The sequence below is a fragment of the Amphiura filiformis genome, chromosome 8, assembly GCF_039555335.1.
Source record: "Amphiura filiformis chromosome 8, Afil_fr2py, whole genome shotgun sequence".
NCBI classification, from domain to species: Eukaryota; Metazoa; Echinodermata; class Ophiuroidea; order Amphilepidida; family Amphiuridae; genus Amphiura; species Amphiura filiformis.
The window spans coordinates 14649703-14673719 of NC_092635.1; the positions used below are offsets into that span (position 1 = coordinate 14649703).

General features: G+C 37.4%; 2 protein-coding genes across 2 annotated transcripts; one reads left to right on the forward strand and one right to left on the reverse strand.

The window, feature by feature from the left end:
- Positions 1-35: 35 nt before the first annotated feature.
- Positions 36-18650, forward strand: LOC140158669 (uncharacterized). Its single transcript, XM_072181846.1, has 10 exons — positions 36-398; positions 3032-3239; positions 3520-3781; positions 6778-6909; positions 7628-7717; positions 8024-8717; positions 9427-9573; positions 10031-10748; positions 14015-14245; positions 14871-18650. Exons 3-10 carry the CDS (start codon positions 3722-3724, stop codon positions 15178-15180), a joined length of 2382 nt encoding a protein of 793 aa, XP_072037947.1. The 5' UTR covers positions 36-398; positions 3032-3239; positions 3520-3721; the 3' UTR covers positions 15181-18650.
- LOC140158670 (uncharacterized) lies at positions 18556-23451 on the reverse strand. The gene is made up of 2 exons (XM_072181847.1): positions 23136-23451; positions 18556-21607 (listed from the first exon to the last, which is right to left on the reverse strand). The coding sequence occupies exons 1-2, from the start codon at positions 23415-23417 to the stop codon at positions 20888-20890; spliced, it is 1002 nt and encodes a 333-aa protein (XP_072037948.1). The 5' UTR covers positions 23418-23451; the 3' UTR covers positions 18556-20887.
- Between the last annotated feature and the right edge of the window lie 566 nt (positions 23452-24017).

The following is a 24017-nucleotide window of genomic DNA, read 5'->3' on the forward strand; positions in this document are numbered from 1 at the left end:
AAACATCCACAGCAGCAAACGATACTATCCCATTACGCACTGCAGGGTGGAGCGTGGAATTGCGAGTGCCATAGAAAATGCACACAAAAGTTCGCCCGTTTTAACTTCCTATTACTCGCTCAAATTTAGGCCGCTTAGATTCCCATCCACATAAATAACCCCCTAAACCTATAATGAAAGCGTCCTTGGTACCTTACCGTATGCGGTTCTTTCTTTTTCTTACAATTGAATGACAAAAAAGATCAATATTTACCAGCCAAATTCGGGAAATTCAGTTTTTGCGCATGCGCAGTATTTCGTATGACGTCATTTATCAGAGAACTCGTGTCAAAGGTCACGTTGGAAAGTAAACATTGTCCTGTCACATTGTCCGTGGAGTCCGGAGCAGAGATTTTTTCGTAAGTAAAAGCATATATTTTCTATGATTTCATTGTTGTTTTTTAATATTGGAAGCTGTATTTGGCGAGCAAGATATTGTTTTTTACGAAATTGCTTTTTGGTGACCAGAAAGTGAGAAAAAGGAAGGATTATTGACGCTAAATATGGTCATGATGGTAGTTATTTCATGAATGAGCATGTGCCGATTTTTACTTCGGAAATCAGTTTTGTCCTTCCGTTTTGTGTTTAAATTGTCTTCTAATCGAATGTCCACGTTCAATGTCAAGTTGAGACAATTGTGTGGCTGTTTTTACTCAACCCAAATGTGAAACTTAAAACAAGCCAACCATTGTTTATCTCCATTTTGGAAAGAGTAAAACTTAGCAAATTAATTTGGCATGCTCGGTCTGTGCCACAGAATTAGAGATTATAGAACCTGACTCGATCGCCATCTTGATGCAGGCATGGCATGGAGCAAAAATTGGGGTATTCGGTTTCCCTCAGGCTCTTAAGGCATTCGTTGTTATGCAAGCCGCGCGACATGGCATACTACGTTAAAGGATAATTTGACACGCTTCACAGTGGCGTAGCGTCATCATTGTCATAGGGGCTTGTGCCTCCCTCTAATCAGAGCCGTGCCCCCCCCCAACTCGGTCGGTCCCTTCCCCCCCAATGTGATGATCCATGCTACACCACTGACATTTCATAATGAAAGGAGTCCGCATCGATTGCATGAATTGTTTTTGTTTGTCTCCATGCACCGTCGACTAAGTTTCGAATACCCCCGGTTCTCCTGTAATTCTGTGGTATGTGCACAGTTCATTAGGACCTTACATGAGCAGTGAGCTTTTAAGATTTAAATAATCTTGATTGAAGATGGAGACATAGATCAATTTACTGGACATCATTCAACCAGGGCTCAGGGCTGTCAAATTTTCAGAATTGCATGGCGTGAAATATTGTCCAGTGTTTACCAGGATGGAAAATCAAATATTGTTTGATGACTCAAAATTCAGTACAATCTATTTTTTCACCATGGTGCTCCAGCCGCCAGCATCTAAAAAGTAGCAGGTAGGTAGTTGGCAGCCCTGTGTTTACTCGAGAACTCTAGCTTCAAATTTGCACACGAAAGATACACATTCTATGAATGATAGAGGTCTTTGCTATCATATTTTGGTTGGGCAGCATAATTATTCAGTTAATGTTGACATTTGGTTTCAAATGTTGAAATTTGGATTTCTAATCAAGTCGAATTCACTGATTTGCCGACTCCATGCAATGTTCCTTTTGTACCATGAATATTTGAGCGACAGTGCTCGGGAATGTGAAAAGCGGGGGGGTAGCAGCAACAAATTATTCATGACGATGCATGAGATTTTACTCATTTTCCAGCTTTTTGCGTGAGATTTACTACCTTGGCGTGAGACCGTGAGAAAGTGACCCAATGCGTGAGACTCACGGCCAATGCGTGAGAGTTGACAGCCCTGCATGTAAAACAATGGAAGCTTAGCTCAGATTCAACTAAATTTTAAACTGTTCAAAATCGGCAAATTTTACTCAAAAGATACAGTTAACTCATTGAAATCACTTTCATCCAAATTTCAACATTTACATTAACAGAATAAATAACATCCAGGGTTATAGCCATGCCGGCCGGTTGGCGCCGGCAAGGGGTGGCCGGCATATACCGGCGCCAGCACCGACCGGCACTAACAAAAAATTTATTTTTTCCCTAACAAATTATTTCTTCATCATAAAAAGAGTAAAAAACAAAAACAAGAAAATTAATTGGATAGTAAAATTAGCCGACCGAAATACAATAGCAACATACTCAGCGTTAATAGCCACGTCGGTTGGCGCCTACCGGCGGTAGCCGGCATGGACCGGTGCTAAACGGCACTAATTATTTTTTGTCCCCAACAAAACATTCTGTTTTTGCAATGTCCAAGCTTCCGTCCGCCCGGATGCTGTATCTCGGGCATTGATGGGCGAATTGACTTCAGATTTTCAGGATAGGTTGGTCATGGTCAAAAACTCTGTACGTTTTTTTGGTGGGGTTCAAGGTCATATACTGAGGTGAAAGGGTCAATCTGAGGTCAAATTACAAAAGCTGTCGTATGGGCATGAAACTTGGTGGGTACAGTCAACATTTTGAACCAAATTTTTGGAAGGTCATTTTGGGGTCAACAAGGGGTCATCTGAGGTCAAATTACTACAAATTGTCTCATGGGCTTTTTTTTAGAGCCAAATTTTTGGAAGGTCATTTCAGGGTCATCTGGGGTCACCAAGGGGTCAATGCAAGGTCATTTTGGGGTCATCTGGGTGGAGGCATCCCGATTGAGAACCGTGACGTTTTTAGTTAATTTTATGCCTTTACTGCAAGACAACTTTGCCATGTCTGTACCTTTACTTTATGGTAACAAGCTAATTTGCATATATTTTTTGCTTAAAGGTGGCAATGCTGGCTTTTTTTTCTTTTTTGTACAAAAAATGTAATTGATAAAGACTTCAAAATGCTTGTTTACCAAATTGATGCTGATCATGGAAGCATCCCAATCATAAAATGCATCAATATGTACATGTGTAACTGTTGTAAAACTTGTGACAGTTAATATGCCATGATAATTAGCTTCTGTTACATATATCACAACAGGTCAGGTCTTTCGATTAAAATGGACAGTGACAGCTCTGATGATGATGCAGGTGGGAATATTGGTTGTCAGAAGCTTGAAGATTCACATGCATCCGGTTCTGCTCCTGATCCCATTACCTCTACTCCTCAAACACCAAGAAAAAGACCTCTCACAAGTCCTGCCGCAAGTCCTATCACAAGTAAATCACATAAACCATCACCAGTACAGGTGAGTTAAATCTCTTTTCTGATGGCAATATAATGATTTGGTAAAATAATTCAGAATGTATTGTAAGTTTAATACTTCATCAAACCTTTGTATGGTTAATAAATTTTCACTCTTCCCTGGGTAACTCTTTGTTTAATTAACCCATACTTATTTCTGTCAATTTTGTTATTTTGTCATTTTACACCTGTTGGCTCTAGCTGTGTTGTTTTCTTTATAGTACCGGTATGTTGTTTTCTTTTAAACTGAGAATGTTTCATTTTCTTAAAATTTAATTCAACAGAAATTTGCTCGAAGGCTTGTCAGAGGGGCAAGGAAGAGATTAGCACCCAGTTCATCACCAGCAAAGCGTAAGCCAACACCGAAAAAAAGAAGCGGATGGGACAAGCCAGTAATGACGGCACTTGTGGAATTTGTTGCATTGCCCAATGCTCTGTGGGATAGGACTACGTCAAAAGCTGCATGGCCTCACATGAAGAGCGAGCATGATTATTGGAAGGAGGCGGCCAAGCATATCTACCAACAGACAGGAATCATTCGAACAGGTGAGACTTTGATGGTATTTTTAATATGACCATGCTTTTATCAGTGTTATGCCCAGTTTGCCTTTCAACATAATGGTTAGATGACCTGTAATGATGAACGGTAATCAGTGATGTTTCATTCGATTGCGGGAGCAACAAGCCTGATTAGGCGTATCAGCCAGCTTTTAATATGATTTTTCAAAAAGCTAACTTTGATTGATGTACCCACGTAGCTATGCCACTTTTTGACTGATTGCACTCTTTTTCAGACTCTTTATACATGTAAGAAGTTTTCTGAATGTAGTAAAGCACATTGGTGATATATAGTTCTTTTTATATATTGAATTATGCATACTGAACTTATTGCATGATTGTAGAATCAATTTTGGCATCAAATATTTATTCAAATTTTGCAGTTCATATTGAAGTCCTACTACATGTAAATGTTGTGAAACCAGAATTTCAATCTCTTATTCTTATTATCATTACTTTTTGTGTTAATGAAATGCAAAAAATGTGATATGCATGGTGTGATGTAATTTTTCCATGCAGAAAGTTCCATCCAAGCCCGTGTTAGTCGGCATTTGAGTGAACTATTCCCTGCAGCAGACGGAGGCATAGATGCTGCAGAAAAGGCTTATGGAATTTCAATAGACACATACATGTCTGGGCCAGCAACGCCCCCTTCAGCTTCCAACCCTCCAATGCTCCCAGTAGATACACCAACTTTAAGGGCGCGTGGTAGAAAGTTGATAACTGCCGCTTCAGCATCCAGTGCATCCACGTCCAGCACCCCTGCACCCAGCATTAATGCTGAAGACAAACTTTCCACGATCATGGCCGATGCAGACACTCTTGATCCACCAGCACTGACCACATTAACAGATCATTTATACGACAAGTTGGCACAAACTAAGGGCATAAATTTTATAACAAACTATGCATCCCTGTCCGCCAAAGCTATGGAGAGATTGAAAAAAGAACAGAAACCCAACCTCATGTACAAATATGCAATGTTTAGGAAGTGACAGACCCGGTTCCCAGGAGCCTTTGTTGCCATTTCACCGTATGCCCTTTGGATTGATACAACACCAGATAGAGTTCTTTTCATGTACAAATCAGGCCCAGGTACCATTTTTAAATACTTTAAATGGTCATATCATTTGATGGTTTAACTCCTATTAACCACCTAAAAGTTAACAGCAGATTCAAGTGCATCTGCAGATGTTCAGCTTCTTGTTAAGGTTATATCCGTCCCCATTGCTTAATGTCAATGATTTACTGAACTCTGCGATTGCACTCAAATTTTTTGCATGAATTTGTGTATGTTTTGTGTTATAGATTGGTAAATAAAGTGTTGAATGATGTTACATGTATGGATGTGTGGTTTCAAAATTCTAACAAGTTGCATGTATCCATGAAAAAATAATTTAATGTTATTAATGTTGTAATAATATTTATGAACACTTTGTAAGAGTCCATGCATGCCATATCTGTGCCCATGTCATCCCAGCAAACACAAAATGTAAAGAGAACATTTTGATAGCATTCCCAAACAATTGTGAATAAAAAAAGTTGTTCTAAAACTTTTTGATATAAAATATTAAACATAAACATTTCATGAACCCGACATTGAAATGCTATTTAAACATTTTGAACAGAACTAAAACCTGTTTATAGCATATTGTAAAAACATTTTTTGTTTGCTGGGATACTGTATTTCGATTTCTTGAAATTAGTCTTTTAGGCAACAACAAAAAAATGTTCTACATGCCTGAGATTTTACCAAAATTGGGAAACAAATTTCTTCTGTACAAATTAATGCTGACCCGAATTTCAACAATTTCAGGGGAAAAAAACGGCCCAACCACACTTGAAAGGACAGTCCGCCCCTAGAACAGGGGTTTTTTTCTCGTTGCCTTATCATTTTAATGTTTACTAACACATTCAGAAATATGCATACAGTCATAGATTTTATGCATAGCTGGAATTTATGGTGTATTAAAGTACCTTAGAATGTAAGTAAAAGGTACCTACAAATAAATGCTTCATTATCCATTTTATTCTTCATTTTTTAAATGTATGTATTATTGATAATTGTCTGCATTATAACTCTTTATACATTTTTAAGTAGGTCAATTGGATCACACCTGTGTGCAAGTGCATATTATGGTACCTACATGTATTTCATTGGGCTAAAAATTGTTAATATTTCCAATCTGAGAGGAACAAGTAGGGAAGCACACAAATCTTTGCTGCTGACATTTTTGACATGTACATGTTTTTATGACCAAGTCATATTAAGTTCATTTGTTATGCAATTGTAATTTTGTATGTCACCAGTAACACATCTAACACCATGGTTTGTAGGGTTGCACGACTTCACTTCTAAAAGTTTTTGTAGTTGACTAGTTAGTAGGAACCAAAAAGTCACAACTATTCAACCATTGACGATTATTATAGGTCAAAATTTGAGTAAAAACTTGAGGTCACCTTCATGCCCAAATAAATGTGGGTAAGGTTACAAGGTTTATTTGATTTAATCGTAAACAGTATCTTCTAATGTATTTTCTTGACACAATACAGCAATGTACTCCTCATTAGTTTACATTCACCAAGTCCTAGTTGAAAGTAAGGACTGTCAGTTGTCGCAACTCTACTATTGACAATGTAGTCATGCAACCCTAAGGCACCAGAACCAAATTTGTTTGGTCTTTGGATCGACCATTAATGCTGCTTCGATGCTTGTAATTAACAGACTAGCAACTAATTAATAAGAATTACTGGTAAATTTGTATAGGTCAATATCATTATCAATATCAATATCACGGATTCATATGTAATCACAATTAACAATAGTCAATAAATAATTTCATAAGTAATAAGGATTGACCAGGCATCGATAGTCGATCAAAAGATCAAACTAATTTGGTTCTATTGCATTTGTTCATAATTTTGTTAAAGGAGGTGCATTAGTATGTCACACTAACTGTCAAATGTATTAACTTGATTTCCAGTTAAGCGTACCATATGACTTCAGAGAATGGCAGATAATGATGGAGATTGAATTTGGCAAGCGATATAATCAGCTGTTTAGGGGACCCTGTTGGAGCGGATGTAACCAAGCTGACAAGAAAAACCCTTTGAAAGTAAGTGTAAAGCTGTTATTTGTTGTTTTTTATTATCTGTTGGTTTGCTCATAGCGGGCAAAAAAAGTGTGCCTCCAAATTATTTTGCTATGCATGTAGCAAAATTTGATTAAAAGTGTGTGGTTATTTAGGTTCTGTGTGTGTTATGCCCAAAATAAGAACCTTTGTCATTACAAGTTTTAGCTCCAGACTAAAGCATTACACATGGGGCAACCCAATCTTTGTTTACATCTAATCTCTTTGGTGCACATACACATGCATTCACTCTCAATCTCTCTCACTTAATCACCTTCATGGACACCCAGACATATGTGATCATACACACCCCATGCACACATCCGTCCTCTATCTCTCTCTCTCACTTAAGCACCCTCATGAACATGGACATCCACACACACTGAATGAAGTTCTTTGTTTGAACAATAATAATTCAAATAAAATAATAAGGTGGATATGAATCAGATGTTATTTGTTCCCAAAGGCATGGAAAATTCAACAGGTAATGTAGTTGGAATCAAATGCCATTGGCATGAGTCTGGTAGGAACTCATCAACCTTGGTGATATGAACAAACCTAATTTTTGTAATTTTGTATACAAGTATCTGTATATTGGAACAATGTGTGTGGAGACTAACAATTGCAACAGGGTAAATGATTGAAAACATTTTGTTGAATTAATTAATTAATTAATTAATGATATTTTTCTCTGATTTTGTAGGCCAGAGTTAATGTGGCATCCCTGTGTCATTCAACAATAACAGAGGACCTTAATAAGAGATATGATGCAACCACCACCACTGAAATTCAGGTATTGTAAAATGTTTGTATGAATTTCAAATTCATTATTGCATTTAAAGCAGCTCTATAACCAGTGAGAGGGGTCCGCCCAAACATGGAAAAAATTGGCATGTTTGGTAGAAACATTACACTCTCAACCTGTGCTCTGAACTTGTATCATTTGTATGTTGTCACTCTAATTTGGATGATGGGGCTCAAAACTGAGTCATGATGAAGCTATTGCTGAAACATAATTGAAAACAAAAATCCTTTTGTCTTAATATTATTAAACTTGTTTTATTGTAAATGCATGTCCTTATTTCCTATCATTTCACAGGTCAAAATACTGGACAAACTGGAACAGATACAGCCAGATGGGCGCTTTTGGCTGAAGTTGGACGGAACTGATATCAAAGCTGCTTTGCAGGAAACCAAACCCGATCCAAATAAACTAGGAGAATGGAATGGGGATGTAGACAAGAGAGATGAGGAGCTGAAGAAGTTAAAAGAAGAATATGTAGCACGTAACGAAACGTGTAAACTATTGACAGCATCACCCAATTCAGAACTCTGCGATGTACTAGTATCTGAACTGGAAAAGGACAGGGCCTTGTTGAGAAAGTTGATGCAAGAAGCCTCAAAAGAATACAGTAACTCAATAAATAAAGCAAGCAACAAGAAGAGAAAAGAAATGAATTGGCATATTTTGGAACTGACCAATTTATTGGAAAGGGTAGAGAAGCTTCTAAGCACATACATAACTGCATCATCCAAGCAGCCAGCAGCCATCAAAACAATCCATCAGGGCCACATCAGCGACTTGAAGAATTACTTGAGAGACCTGTTCAAGAAGAAAAGGAAAGCAGCATCCCATATATTGATAGTTATGGTTTCAGACGAGCAAAGAAGAAAGAAGCCATATTCAGTCCCAATACAATACATTCCGTATCACAATTTGACAGCCGATGACATCTACAGGATTGTCGCTGAGGCCAAGAGAGCAATGGTTAACCGAAACCTTAAATGTGTTGGTAAGTAGTAGTATTTAATATCAGAGAGCCTTTTTCTTTAATCAAATTTCATTTCCCTGTACAAACTTGTGTTGAGATGCGATCATTTGATTTGACCATGTAACATAAATAATATGTATATCGTCCCCGCCCTCACCAATTTTTGGAGATTTTCAAATATATTTTTATTTTTCTTATTTGCTTTCTTACTTTGCTTCTGATATTGTTGTGAAGCAAAAACATGAAGGGAAGTTCTTGTTATAATTATAAACACATTGCAAACACTTTCTTCAAGCTAGGGGTAGTAGGGCTTTGGGGAAATAACAAAAATATTATAAACATCTCAAAAAAGTAACTGACCCCCCTTAAATAATGACAATTATTCAAAAGCGGATGATTGTATTACAAATTTGTAAAATGTGTTGAAAGCAGAATTTATTTCTGCACATTTTGACACCTCATTTGTAGCAATTGATTAAATATTGATGTCACAGCGTACAATTAAAATCAATCAAATTGCAGTAAATCCCACAATGAAATGAGCATAAGTTGGTAGTTCCGAGACATCCAGGCTGACTGAGTTGAAGGCTCTGTTTGCCGGGCATCTGGGCCATTTATGAAGGAAACAGACCACCAATGCAGCAGTAACTACCAACTTGTGGCTTTACACACATTCGGTGGTGGCAGGTTACATATGTATTCCATTTCTGTTTCTGTTCTTTAATCACAGGTGTTGTCACAGATGGAGAGTTCAATACATTAAGAACTCAAGGACAGACCAGACCTCTCCACTTGTACCAGGTCATCCAAAATGCACGGAAAAGTGTTGCCAACCTCAAGAAGCCTCAACTACTAGAGATGCTAGTGAAAACTAGCGGTAAGTTTAACTTGAATTTGCTGCAAAATTTTCGGTGGCAAACACAGACACCCCCACTCCAACCATGCACTTTCTCACCCGCCAAGAGTCCAAATTTGGAGTCAAATCCTGGGTTGCATGATGTCAAGTCCCGAGACATCCTTAGGTACCCAGGGCCGGGGTTGCAATTGATGGGTGCATTAAGTGTGTGCACATGAGATAAACTTTGTATTGAGAGAGTTTGGTGCATGAGTGTACACCATTGTGGTATGGCAGGTCATGATCCTGTGTATTATACATGTTTATATTGCTCACAGTCAGGTTTTAAGAAGAAAAAACATTTTAAGCTCATAGTGCTAAGTCTGCTCAAACGTGTTATTGTGTTTTTGCATGATTAATATAGTGACCAAATGTTTTCTAGACCCATGTACATTTACACAGGGCCCTTATATTTGTTTATTTTCTTTCATGTCAACAGAAACTGCTGATGGGTCCCCAGTCGTCACCAGACCTGATGCAGTCCCTGATAGCATCATCAATCAGTTTGATCAGCTATTACAAGACGGTGTATTGCTCAGTGATGCTCTTACCGTGATTAGGGAGGGAATGGTACCAACCGGATACAAACCCCAGCCATGGCGGCTAGATGCCCCAGAAACATTGACGGAGAAGCTAAAGTCAATCGTGGCCACCTACCGGTTCAGAAGGGAACTCTTCAGATTCCAACTCCAAGGAGTAGATTTTACCAAGTGGTTGTATGTCCCAGAAATTGACCCTATAACTGGTCTGATTATACATGCCAGGGAAGACCACAACCACTTAGTCAAAAGAATTGCATCTCACACAAGGGATGGGCAATTTCCTGTTATAGACACCAGGCGGTTTAAAGAAGCCCATGAGTCTGACTTAACAGACCTAACAGAAACAGCATTAAAGGGAGTAAGAAAACAATCCGTTCCAGATGCAGAAAAATTACTCTCCTTTGCTGTTGCGGACTTTATGGACAGAAATGGTTACACAGCGGAAGCAGAGTATGTCGGCACTATAGCTGCATGGCACGAGGCTTCAGATGGCCGTGGAATTAATCAAGAACAACGAAGCAAAGCAAACCAGGCAATGAAGACATACATCATGAAGCAGTGGATGCCATGGTATGATCCTGATGCTCCAGACTACACATCTATTGACATTAATGTGTAAGTATGATTCTGTGTTCAATGAAAACTTGAGAGAAAGGATGTGAAATTCATAAGTTCTATATAGCGGAAATGTATAGGACTAATCTATACTATTAAAGAGGAACTTGCCGATAATCGATACTTTGAAGAGGAACTGATCGATTCATCGGTATCATCTCGGAGATTATAGATAAATTATAAATTAATGAATAGATAAATAAATAAGTTCTAGCATTTCCAGATGAATGGTAAATGCATAGATAGATAGATAAATTAATAAATACAAATAATTATTTGGATTTATTCTGTAGATCAACCAATGGTGGCCCGCTTATTTACGGTCCGTTGCTGCGTTGCTATACGCTGGATTACGCACAGGTCGTGGCAACTTCCGACGCGCTAATGGTAACAAAACTTCCAGTTTCATCTAAGACGGAAAATATCACATCTCTTAGACGGAACTAACAAATTAATGGCTGAGACAAAGGTGGTTTTAAGTTACGTATTTTGAAAATAAATGGTCCAAGTGATCTAATAATTTTGAAAGTGATATTAGTTTATCCGTTCGTGGTGACTTTCGACGGAGAGTGGGCATTATGCGGCATGGGAACCGCAACGGCTATAATAATAAATCAACTGCATTCGTTTATGCAAATTATGACTTTCGGAAACTTCTTTTGTGATGACTTTCCGAAGATTTTAAATTCAAGGTAGGCCTAGGCATATATACGGTATTGGAAAGTAATTTGAGTTTATTCGTTTGTCATGTTGTGATGAATTTCGATGGGGAGTGTGGGACATTATTAGCAGATTATAGCATGGTATAAAACCGCAACCGCTAAATATCCGTGGCGTAGATTTCTTTTTGACATTAGGGGTGGGATGAAAACATTTCTTGAAGTAGGCATATTAATAGTGAATCCGGCATCTTTTGGCAACATTAACAATGGCGTAGATTTCTCTTGACATGGCATGGGGGATGGCCATAATTTAATAATAATTTATGGCCATAATGAAGATGGTATTTTGTATGATGCAAAAGTGGAACAAATTCGCACGAAGACCGCAAAAATGGGCACTTTTTAGTTTGGCCAAATATGAGGTTGATATTGTCAGAAACCCACATGTATATAGGCCTACAGGTGTCAACTTTCTTGGGGGTGATTGTATGGACCATTGCCCTTATCAAAATATGGGGGGAATATCTTGAAACCCAATGTTGCTATTATAGGCCTACTTGATGAAACAGAAACAAATTTAAAAGAAAGAAAGAAATAAAGAAAGCGAACAAGCAAGAAAATGAAATAGAGAGAAATGGAACGAAATAACGGGAAAGCTTTAAAATAGATAGAGAGAGAAACTGAAAGAAAAAAGGAAAGACAAAAGTCAAAAGGGTGTTTGGTACAAAAATTACGCAAAAGATATATGCTAAAGGAAATCGTTTCCAAATAGAGGCAACAAATGGTACCACATCACTGACCGCGTACTAATGGCTGTTGAATCGATACCAATTGCCATGATTACCATTTCCATCGTTTATGCTAACTGCTACCGTTTACTAACCGCTCCTGTTTACTCATCTAAGCGGGGCCCAGCCTTGAAAAGGGGAAGGGATGAGGGCAGGAAAGAGGGAAAGAAAGAGGGAAAGAAAGAGAAACAACGGGAAAGCAAGAAAGAGATAGGGAGAGAGAAACAAAGAAAGATAGGGAAAGACAAAGAAAAAATAGACAGACAGAAAGAAAGAAGAGAGAGAGAAAGAAAGTGAACAAGTAAGAAAAAGAAAGAGAGAAATGGAACGCATGAAAGCGAGAGAGAAAAAAAAAAAAAAAAAGGGAAAAAGAAAGAAAAAATAAGTAAAAAGGGGAAGGAGAGAGGGAAGAAAAATGGAAAGAAAGAAAGAAAGAGAAACAACGGGAGAGCAAGAAAGAGAAAGGAGAGAGAAACGAAAAGAAAGAAAGGGAAAGACAAAGAAAAAAGACAGACAGAAAGAAAGAAAGAAAGAAAGAAAGAAAGAAAGAAAGAAAGAAAGAAAGAAAGAAGAGAGAGAAAGATAGTGAACAAGCAAGACAAAGAAAGAGAGAAATGGAACGCAGGAAAGAGAGAGAAACTGAAAGAAAAAAGGGAAAGACAAAGAAAAAATAAGTAAAAAGGGGAAGGAAAGAGGGAAAGAAAGAGGGAAAGAAAGACAGAAAGAAAGAAAGAAAGAAAGAAGAAAAGAAAGAAAGAAACATCGGGAAAGTAAGAAAGAGAAAGGGAGAGACAAACGAAAAGAAAGAAAGGGAAAGACAAAGAAAAAATAGACATACAGAAAGAAAGAAAGAAAGAAAGAAAGAAGACAGATAGAGATAGAGAGAAAGAAAGTGAACAAGCAAGAAAAAGAAAGACAAATGGAACGCAGGAAAGAGAGAGAGAGAGAAACTGAAAGAAAAAAGGGAAAGACAAAGAAAAAATAAGTAAAAAGGGTGTTTGATACAAAAACTACGCAACAGATTTTATGCTAAGGAAGTCGTTTGCAATGTAGAGGCAAATAATGGTAGGCCTGATAGGCCTACCATCACTAACCGCGTAATAATTGAGCTGTTAAAAGCGATACCAATTGCCATTACCATTTCCATCATTATACTAACCGCTTCCGTTTACTAACCGCTCCCATTTACTCATCTAGCGGGGGCCCGCGCGAAGCGCGGGTACCCGCTAGTAGGTATTAATCTCGGTCTTATTCCTTGATTGCTTTTTGGACAAAATTGTGGTTTATTTGTTAAAATTAAAAAACCACCTATCTGAGGCATCCTTGGAATGTGGGTCAGTATTTGAAGAGCTTTGTTTTAAAACCCCTTACATCCACTTGCCCAACTTTGAGAACACATCAAAAAATCATCAAAATAATCACTGACAGGTGTTTTTCAACAAAAGCCGTTTTTAACAGATTGCTCATCCTACCCAAGCATCCCCCCAAAACTGCTTTTGTTGCAAACCCCATTATATCAGTGATTTTTTTGATGATTTTTTGATGATTTTTTGATGTATTCTTAAAAATGGGCAAGTGGAAGGGGTTTTGAAACAAAGCTCTTCATTTGGTAAATCTTATATTATATTTCCTTGCATGAACTGGGCAAATGATGTGATTGTTCGATTCAAATGACTTGCTAAAAGATAATTGTCATAGAAACATACCACTAATTTGTATTTTCCATCATGTTAAGTATTTCTGCATTTGCTGAAAGTTTGATTCCTTGAAGTTGTAAAATTATAACCAAATCGTTCTTCATTTCTTTTTTCTCCAGGCGTGCAGACAAACTCTGTGGATTTAGCCGCCAGACTATAATCGGTGTTACAACCAACATTGACAGCCAGGAGCTGAGGCGGTCTGAAAATGAGGCGATTGGCCATAGCGAAAACCCTAGGGCAGGCACCACAGACGATGTGGAGCTGTTTTTCAGCTTACTCCATACAAAGACTGGGGGGAAGCATGTGACCCTGAAAGACTTCAAGTACTGGTGGCAAAAGTTAGTGCTGTAAGTAGATTGGGGTCCATTGGCAATGAATCCTTGTTTTTATTTGTAAAACACTTTCAAGTATTCTACAAGTGCTTCATCATTTTCATTTGTTTATTGAAAAACATGTTGATTATTGCATATTATTTTATATATTACTACATAGTATTTGGCATTTGCACTGTCATCTCAAAATGAGATGCCCTAGTGTGCTTTTAAAAGCCTTATGACGAGCCTTATTCCTAGAAAAGTATTTTTGGTTTTCACATGCATTGAAAAAAAAAGTTATGTAAGTGTAAGGTATAACCAATAAGAATAAAAGCATGTTGATATTGATAAATGTAATACTTTCAACCATGACATTTTACAGCATTAAAATTTTGTGTGAATTTGTACCAGGCCAAGAGGAAGAAAAATATTTGTGTGCATGAAAATTTTGCATATCGAATGAACTCGCAAAATTTTTATGCACACAAACATTTCAATTTTTCATGCTGTACAGTTTTGTTATTTCACACATCGTAAGCACAGAGGCTTCGTGCATTATAGCATGGCTCTTATACGAGTCTTACAGGGCTTGCGTTTTGTGGAAATATGTTGAACAAGTGTTATTTTTTGCAATTGATTTTCCATTTTTTTTTAACAGGGAGTTTGGATACAAGATGGTGGACGATTTGCCTTTCTATTTCCACACACTCAACGAACGATTCACCCTAGATGACATGCCATCATTTGATGAACCCGGTGAAGGTGATTCCAGACTGCGCACACTCCACAGAAGATTTCGCGAAGACAGCTCAGTCATCACTGCTGGTAGGTCGTCACTACCAGCCCACAATTCAACTTCAATAAGACAACGTAATCATCGGCCAGAGGTGGAAGTGGCAGCCCCAACCACGGAGATGGAAGAACAAGTCCAATTCGAGGTCAACAAACAATTGACAAATTTCATATAATCAGTGGTAGATAGGGTGACCAGCCTCTACCTTCCCTAGCAATTGCCTATTTAAAGACGGTGATTGTTTGTCCATATATGCAAATCCATGAAGGGGTCACACAGTATACTCCATGGCGTAGTGTTTCTTGAAGTGATAAGTGCCCCTGCGTTTGCACCATATTTTTAAGTGTTCTCAGATGATCCAGATTTAAGTAGGCCTCCTTATACTCTTTTTTGTCTTGCGGAGGCAGAAAACCCGCTGAATATATGAGGCTTGTTTCACTGTGTGTTTATGCCTGCGATGTGAGTGAATGCTCCTGATTTGAATCTGCGTCCAAATGCATACTGAAGTCACTACCTCACCATGGTGAAGAATGATATGGGTTTTGTGAATCGATGACACTCAACCAAGGTGGACAAAGACAGGTTAGGTTTTTGTGTGTTAACACAAAATGTATTCAGCCTAACTTGTAACGTACCATTCTCCAAACTAAACTATCAAGGAAGTCTCCAGCAATCACAAAATTATGCTTTATACAAAAGTAAACTGAGCTCAAAAAGAAACTTTTTCACAAGGTCATATCTTGAAATCCTGTCCATCAAATTGAACCAAAATTACACACATATTTACTTCAATACTCTACTCTTAACACATGTCAGTAACCAAGCAGTTATCCAGCTGACACAACAGCAAAATGCACTGACATGGGACAGCTTCTTGGACCACATTCACAGCCCAGCCCTGTTTCATGAAAAAAGTGTATGAAAAGCAGAAAGCAGCACCGTTTTATCATCTGTGCAAGGATCTTGTGTGCATTCTCACAGAATTTTTGTCCTGGGTGCCAAATGTTGGGCTGTACTGTGAAAGTGAAGGAAGTCCAGGAAGCTGTCCCATGACAGTGCATTTTGCTGTTGTGTCAGTTGGACAACTGCTTGGTTACTGACATGTGTTTTGAGTAGAGTATTAAGGTAATCCTGTGTGTAATTTTGGTTCATTTTGATTGACAGTATTGTAAGATATGACCTTGTGATTCACAAGTTGTAAAAAATTATAAGTTTCTTTTTGAGCTCAGTTTATGTTAGAGAAAAATAATGATCAAGCACAAATCACATGGTTTTATTTGAAACAAAATCATATTGTCTAAGGCAATGGCATCATGGTTATTTGTGCTCAATTGTCGCCAGCCTTCATTGTATTGCTGGGACGTCATTGCCCCAGACAATTTTGGTCCCCAGGAATTTTGAATATTGCATGTTGAGACACAGCTGTTTAAAAAAAACCCACATGAGTTACATGATTTGTGCTTGATAATTATTTTTCTAACTTTAAGGGCATAATGTTGTGATTGCTGGAAACTTTCTTTAACTTTAAATTGCTTGATGAAGGGAAATGAGTCTAGTGTCTTTTGAATTATTGATAAATAGTTTGTTAAATTCTTATATTAAACCGTTCTTAATATGGAATTTGGAGCATGTCATAGCATTTTCATAGTTCAGACAAAATGATGTTGAAGTTGCGAGGTGTCTATAAATCATCACTCATTCAACAGTAGACTCATTTCAGTCTCAATATTGATATAGCAAGACTAACAGAGGAACAAAATCCCCAGGACTGAAACAGGGAGGATGGATGACTTGGATTAGGAGTAAAGTCACAGAGTGGCTACTTGATTGACTGTGTTGTGTTTTAACAACGTTCTGAACTTTCATTGTAGTGCTGAGATATAGACATTACTATATATAGCCTCCAGGGTTCTCCCGTGTCTCAGTTTCGGTCCCTTCTGCAGGCTTTGCCATTTGAAATTTGCAGGGGAGCTTTTAATAGATCTGCTTGAGTGCTACAGGGGAGCACTAGGAGAGCATTTTTACTGTACTGTGTGGTTATTACATGGTTACACCAAAAGTAGATGAGCAATAAAAGCGCATCTTTAATTGAAGGGAGTGATGGGGAGCAATCGCCCTAGCTCTCCTCAAACGGCAAAGCCTGCTTCTGTGTTATTAACGAGACCATTTTGTGCCCGGAACCTACTGTAAAATGTTGTCAACAATTTTACAGAAAAGTAGTCTTTCATCAGCTGGGTGACACAAAATGTTTTGTCTCAACTCTCAACATCATAAAAGAATGATTGTTATTCAGGTTAGGCATGAATGATGAATTGTTTAAAAATTGAAAACATGAATATTATTTTGAGCCATTTCATGATCCACAGCCTCATACCCACTCTTATACCACTGGAAACATACAACTACATGTTTGCATGCAAAATATTTCTTGCCGATTGCCTTCTAAGGTAGAAATATTTTCAAATTTGTATGCATGTTCTATTTACAGAATGAAATCATGTAGAACTTGCAAGTGCAATTTTAATTCCATCTGAAATTTTGGGAGTTCTTTTTTGTATGTGAAATATGCCTTAGAAAGAGGATGCTATGATCATGAAATCTCCTTGAAAACAGAGGTAACTGAAATGACAACATTTATAAAGAATTTAAACATTCATTAAACATTATTTATGACTGAATGAGGTTATGTATAAAAAAGTATAGATGAGTGATCAAAGTGGATGATGGATTCATTCAACTTGTAGAGAAGTGCTAAAAGAATTTGTAAATAACAAGTAACGTCTAGTCTTATTTTCACAAGACCGTGATTTCTGTACTAGAAACAAACAAACAGTGCATTGTAATTAACAACAGGCTAACAATTTTGGTTTGGCAGCAAATTGAAGGACCAGGAGCCACTTTCTTCCTTTTTTCTTCAAATAAGTGGTCCCTGGAAAAAGGACATTACCATATTCTACCTATTTAGGACTCTTCCCCTAATACACTGCATAGCAAAATTGTGAGGTTTCATTTTGTATACCAATAATTATGTATAGCAATGACATATGTTTGTGTGATTGCATAGCAATTTGGCTAGGTTGTGCAGCAAAATGTGATGCGATACCAGTTATATTATGCCCTGATCATATACCTTCTGAATTAAAGTTATGGCTGATTTTGAATTCAGATAGGCTACACTGTATTTTGAATGTGGCTGTGAGACTGAATTTAGGGGTAAAGTCACTTTGTGTTTTTCGCCTTGGATGCGAATATGGTAATGTCATCATTTTCACTACTGCTGTTACCGTCATCCATCATGCATGCATCATGTGAACATAACAAATGTCCTAACATGTCAACAGAAATTTGAAGATGTCAACATAAAAAGCTGAAAAGGATAACTCAGAAATGCCAAAAACCTTGGGCTGCAGTGCTGCATAGTAATTTACTGCTAATGATTACCTGTACAAGTGAGAGAAGAATTGCATGCATAAATTACAAGTGGATGATCGGATATGTCAACAACGACACTAATTCTCACACTAAAATAAAACAACAAAGACAATGATAATTAGTTTACTTTTATATAGTTTTATTTTAAAATGTTGACCATTTAATCATGATTTAATTGTCATAAATTATCAGATGAAAAAAATGACCAGAGGTTGACTATTGGCTTGCAAAATGTACAAAGTTGTTGTTTCACTTATATTGGAATGTGTACATTTATCAAAGAAAATTGCACATGTACGCAAAGGTTTTTCAGTTCTTTATAGACGAATGAAGGAAGTGTATTTTATTTTAATTCTGTGATCTGACTTCAGTTCACATGCTTGAATTGTTCATCTTGAAAAAAAAAAAAAAAAATTCAAATTAAGAATAGTTTGTGCTATCTACATGTATGATATCTCGTTACATAGGAAACCGGGTGACAGGTTTTATACCTTTACCTTTTTGCTAATAACTGAAGTTATTCACCAAAATACTCATCGAACCATAGTACTGATCTTTACCTATTTGGTGATGATACTTACAATAATGTAACAATCCGCCCCAGATAGTGCAATCTATTCTTAATTTGAATTGTTTTTTCAAGATGAAAAATTTGAACCTGTGACAACCCACACTTTGAAACTGGACTTCTTGTAACCACATGAAGACTATAAATGCAATAATGTTATGTTTAAGATTTTATGTTTTGATAATCAAAATTACAATAACATAAACATACAATAACCTGGCTGTTTAAATGCAAATAAAATATAACAGAAGTTTATTCCATTCAACAGCGTCATTTGGTTGTTCTTTACTACATTGTATGTGAGTATTTTTAGTGGGACATGAGAGCACATCAGGCATATCTAATTGCATTATGAATACAAAGAATATATATATAACAGTCCTCGGAAGTTAATTTGAAAAATCTAATGATATATTCTTAAAGTGTATGTAGCTGGGAGGAAAAGCCGACGATCAATTGAAAATTTTGACCTTTCATATTGAAGATATGGATTTTTGTCCCAAAAAGACCTAATTTTTTTGGTGTTTTGGGGGAAAATAATCCATATCTTCAAAACGAAAGGTCAAAATTTTCAATTGATCATCGGTTTTTCATAAAGGTGCAGTTATTTATAATGCGCTACGCACAGGCACAACACCTAGACGTTGATCCACAAGCCTCAGCACACTTTACATGTTGTCGTTGACCACTACGGCCCCACATCATTCCATAAACAACAAATCAGGGACTTTGCTGCTTCAAGAGCGCACACCCTAGACATTCCACAAATAACCTTCGCTACCAGGATCAGCTCCCTGAGTTTCGTACGGGTTACGAGACAAATAAGCAGGAAGTTCCTTTTCCAGGGGAATTTCAAGCTAACTCAATTTTTCAATATTGCCATGCTGATTGTGTAAACACTAAAGTCTTGAACCAATTGTGTGAAAATTGTGAGGTAAATCAACTTGAAGGTTATTTCAATGACTCAATCATATTCCTAGGTATATAATAGCTTACAGCAGCACTTGTTATTTGAATAAAGAACTGATAAACCCAAACAAGATTTAAATTTTGCCCATTAAAAAAACCTGATTTTTTTTTATTCAACATGATTGTCCAAATGGAGACATGGCTAATGAGCTTTGAAAGTTTGAAACTCAACATAAGATTTTACAAAAATAGTATGAACATTTTTTAACACAAGATTAGGTCCTTGAAAGTTTGATTGCGGGTTTCGTGTTGTGTACCCGCGTCACCCTTTGTTTATGCCATGTCATGAACTCATCATTCATTATTTTGCCATCTTAATTACAACTTAGAATTCCTTTGATGACCTAACATATTGACCTATCATTTTCTTGCCTTCAAATTCAATGCTTTGTTGGTTAACATATGCAAAAAGGTTGATGTGTGTTAAATAATGAATAGCATCATCACTCGCCACAAAATAACTCAAAATAAATTACCGTAGCTTTCTTTCTTGAACCTTAAAGATTAACCACACATACATTCAGTACATGATGAAATGCATGTGTTTACACAAACCCTGTTCTACGGGTGACCGAGATTTTACAAGATTGGGGAAACAAATTTTTCCTGCACAGAAGAATGCCGTCCCAAATTTTATTTATGCAACAATTTTATTTTTTGGTATTTCCCAAAATAGCAAAATGTACATATTTTGGTGATTGTTGGGGTCGTTTGCAAAGCCCAATTGACAAACTCTACTTGAAAGGTCCAGACGCCTGTAGAACAGGGTTTTATTTTTTTTGTTGCCTAACTCCCAGGGAATAAATAGTGGCCGGTCCTTTAAAAATACTTAATACTTATCCTGAGTGACAAAAATGCAGATTTACCAGGTATACAACGCTCTTGCGAAGAACACTAACACAAAGAAATAGTCTCAAATATATGACAAGTCACTATTATAAGTGTTGCGGTTGTCATTATGCATCCACGCATGCTTCTTTAGAAGAATTACTACTGCGGCTAATCCACTGCGAACTGGATGAAGCTGAAAAAATGGTGGCCCTTTTAACTTGCAACTCACAAGCTCACCATATTTCAGTGCGCTAGTCACCTTAGGGATTTTAGCCTTTGGCACATAACCAATTATAGTCCAGCAGGCTGGAGAAAGTTCTGCCTCTACTTTGAGGGCATTCGTGTCCATCGGATTTTCTGGTTCATTCTTAACCTGAATGTGAATTGTCTCATGGTGCGACATTTTGTCTCTTATTTTGTCTAAAGCAACCTGATATCGTGGCTCAAAATTTGACCCTACAAGTCTTATCGTCTCTGGGACTAGACGTACTTCATCATCGTTGTCACTTTCGTCGTCTTCCTCGTCGTCTTGTTCACTCACATCTTCTTCGTCATCATCTCCGCTGCAGTCACTCTCATCGTCCTCATTTTCGTTGTCACCATCGTCATCTTCATTTTCATCTTCGTCGATCACGGCCGGCTTGGTGCAATCACAGTCATTCGAACCAACAACCAGTGGAAGATCTGTCAGCTGCAGTCGCACCTGCTTGGGTCTTAAACTTGGTACATGGCCCACAACACGCCACTTGAGGATGCACACGGATGAGTACCTTTCATTATCAGCCAATCTGTCATCTCTCCACTAAACACACAAAAGACAAAAAGACCAAATCCATCATTAAAATATGCATGATTTGTAAAAGAAAGAAGTAAAACTGCAAAACAAAATTGTTGTGGCGCTGCACCCATTTTTAGAAACTATTTAGATCCATGAACAGCGGACGATCAAAAAATCCATCAAAATTCAGATTTTGGTATCTTAATTGTCACTGTAAAGTCTAGTGCAGTAAACCTTTGACGAGCACGACTACCGTGATGTTGCAAATTCGGCGCTAACAATGCGTACGCCGTACGGCGCACAGTTCATTCATAAATTTCCACTCGGCAACAACAGATCGCCTCTGCAGCCAATCAGAACAAGTGCGTGCAACGCAGTAAATACGCGACGTATCCTTACAATACGCGCTCGTCAAAGGTTTACTGCATTTTAGTATAGTCATGCTAGTGGTTTCCGCACGCAAGGCTAACTAAAATAGACAATAAACATATAAATGGCCTGCTTCTGATCCATGACATTTTAGCTGGCCAATTATTAAACAGGGTTCGATTGTGCTCAGGTTGTCCAAAATGGGGAGCATTTTGCTCCACGACACAAGTAAAATCGAACCCTGCCAATTAAACTTGATCAAATTTCTAACAATGCTCTTTGTGATTGTCAATTGTCATGAAAATCAATATATTGGAAAAACGTTTTAAGCTTATGGTTGACTGAATGCAATGTATTTGTCACCATGGTCACCAATGTACCTTGCCACTCATGCCATGATGCAGTATGCACTACAAATGCATGGCAACATTTGCAACATGCGAGTGATAGCTTCTTCTTCTTCTTCTTCTTCCTTATAAGTGCCTCCCTCATATGTATGAGTATTATCGCACTGCGTACAGACAAGCTGTACTTATTTTTTACTCTGGAACCTAGAGTAGATGAGTGTATTTTGAAGTACAGTCAACATGACCGGGATGATCCCCTGCTCTTTTCGAATAGCCTGTGACGTTCTTTTAACGTGCACACTACATTAATGTGAGAAAATATGCATGTACATCGGGACCGACAGCTTAAAGTGCCCTCCGGCACTAAGCAAGTAGAGTGAAGTGTCTTGCTCAAGGACACAAAGAGCCGGACCTGGGATTCGAACCCTTGACCCTTGGGTTCACAGTCCTATGCCTTAACCGCTAGGCCACGCTCTCCTCTTTTAATTACTATTTTTATTTTATTTATCATCATATTATATTGATATACGGTGAAAATACAAATTCAACAATATAAAATTCGTAAATGGGGATGTGCAAGCCTTTTCTAACTTATTATATTATTCTAATTTATCGGAACATTTTTGATATCGAGCCGACCCACAAGCCCACGAGCCGATGCTGACATGGTTGCAGAATTCTGCACCATTGCGGCGTCCACACGTACACTGAAGTTACCGAAATTTATGGCTTTATTTATCTATATTATGCGATTTTCAATGAAATGGAGTAAAAATTACATCATACTTCAAATGATATACCAGACATTGAAAACAAAACGAATGAAATATGCTTACCTCTGCCATGCAACTGCTCTCCACATACACAAATCTTGGATTTCTTAAAGTTTCTCTCTCGTCTTGCAGTTCGTTTGTTTCGATGATTAAACACCCTCTTCTCTCGGAAGATTTTCCTGGGAAAGAAATGTGTGCCATGCGACAAATGGCACGGCCTCCAGGAAAGTTGCTAAATTTAATCCTAATCCTCTCTTGTTTTCCTAAAATACAATGAATATTTACAAACTCGTTGTTTTGAAAATCGGAATGCTGTGACCGGACGTCTATCGCGAAGGAAGCCATGATCACAACTGAAGCGATCACGTGATGCGATCGTTTGATAATATGTTTGGTGTTTCCCAATCGCAGCGGGGTTTCTTTTGCTGCTGTGCTAAACATCATTAAATGTCAAAAGTGATATTAGTATGGTGTGTACACGCTGGAGTGTGTATGCCCAAAAATTGTAATTGGAAGACGAGGAAGATGTTTTTTTTGTAACTTGGTTTTAATCACAAAATATGACAATTTAAAACATCTTTTAACAAAATAATTGTAATTACAATAGATGTTATGGCTTAAATTAAAATATTACACTTAATGTTACTATAGATTTGAATTTTGAAGGGGTGGCGATAAGAAAAAAAATTTAGTTAGAACTGATAATATATGATTAGAAAATAATTATAATTTTACAATGTTACAGCTTTCCAAATTAAAACAGTTTAAAATGATTCACTAAGCATGATTAATTGTTTAAATTATAACTTTTAAAAACTGTAATTGGAAAACAGTTTCTATTTGTTAACTTGGTTTTATAATCAGAAAATAGGACAATTTGAAACATTTTTTAACAAAATAGTTGTAAATGAAAATATCAGACTTCATGTAGGGATTGTTCACAAA

Coding starts and splice junctions, on each gene's coding strand:
- LOC140158669 (XM_072181846.1), top strand. CDS start 3,722: ATGATTATTGGAAGGAGGCGGCCAAGCATATCTACCAACAGACAGGAA. Junction 3,782..6,777: donor GACAGGAATCATTCGAACAG/GTGAGACTTTGA, acceptor CTTGATTTCCAG/TTAAGCGTACCATATGACTT. Junction 10,749..14,014: donor ACATCTATTGACATTAATGT/GTAAGTATGATT, acceptor TTTTTTCTCCAG/GCGTGCAGACAAACTCTGTG.
- LOC140158670 (XM_072181847.1), bottom strand. CDS start 23,417: ATGGCTTCCTTCGCGATAGACGTCCGGTCACAGCATTCCGATTTTCAA. Junction 21,608..23,135: donor AGAGCAGTTGCATGGCAGAG/GTAAGCATATTT, acceptor TTGTGTGTTTAG/TGGAGAGATGACAGATTGGC.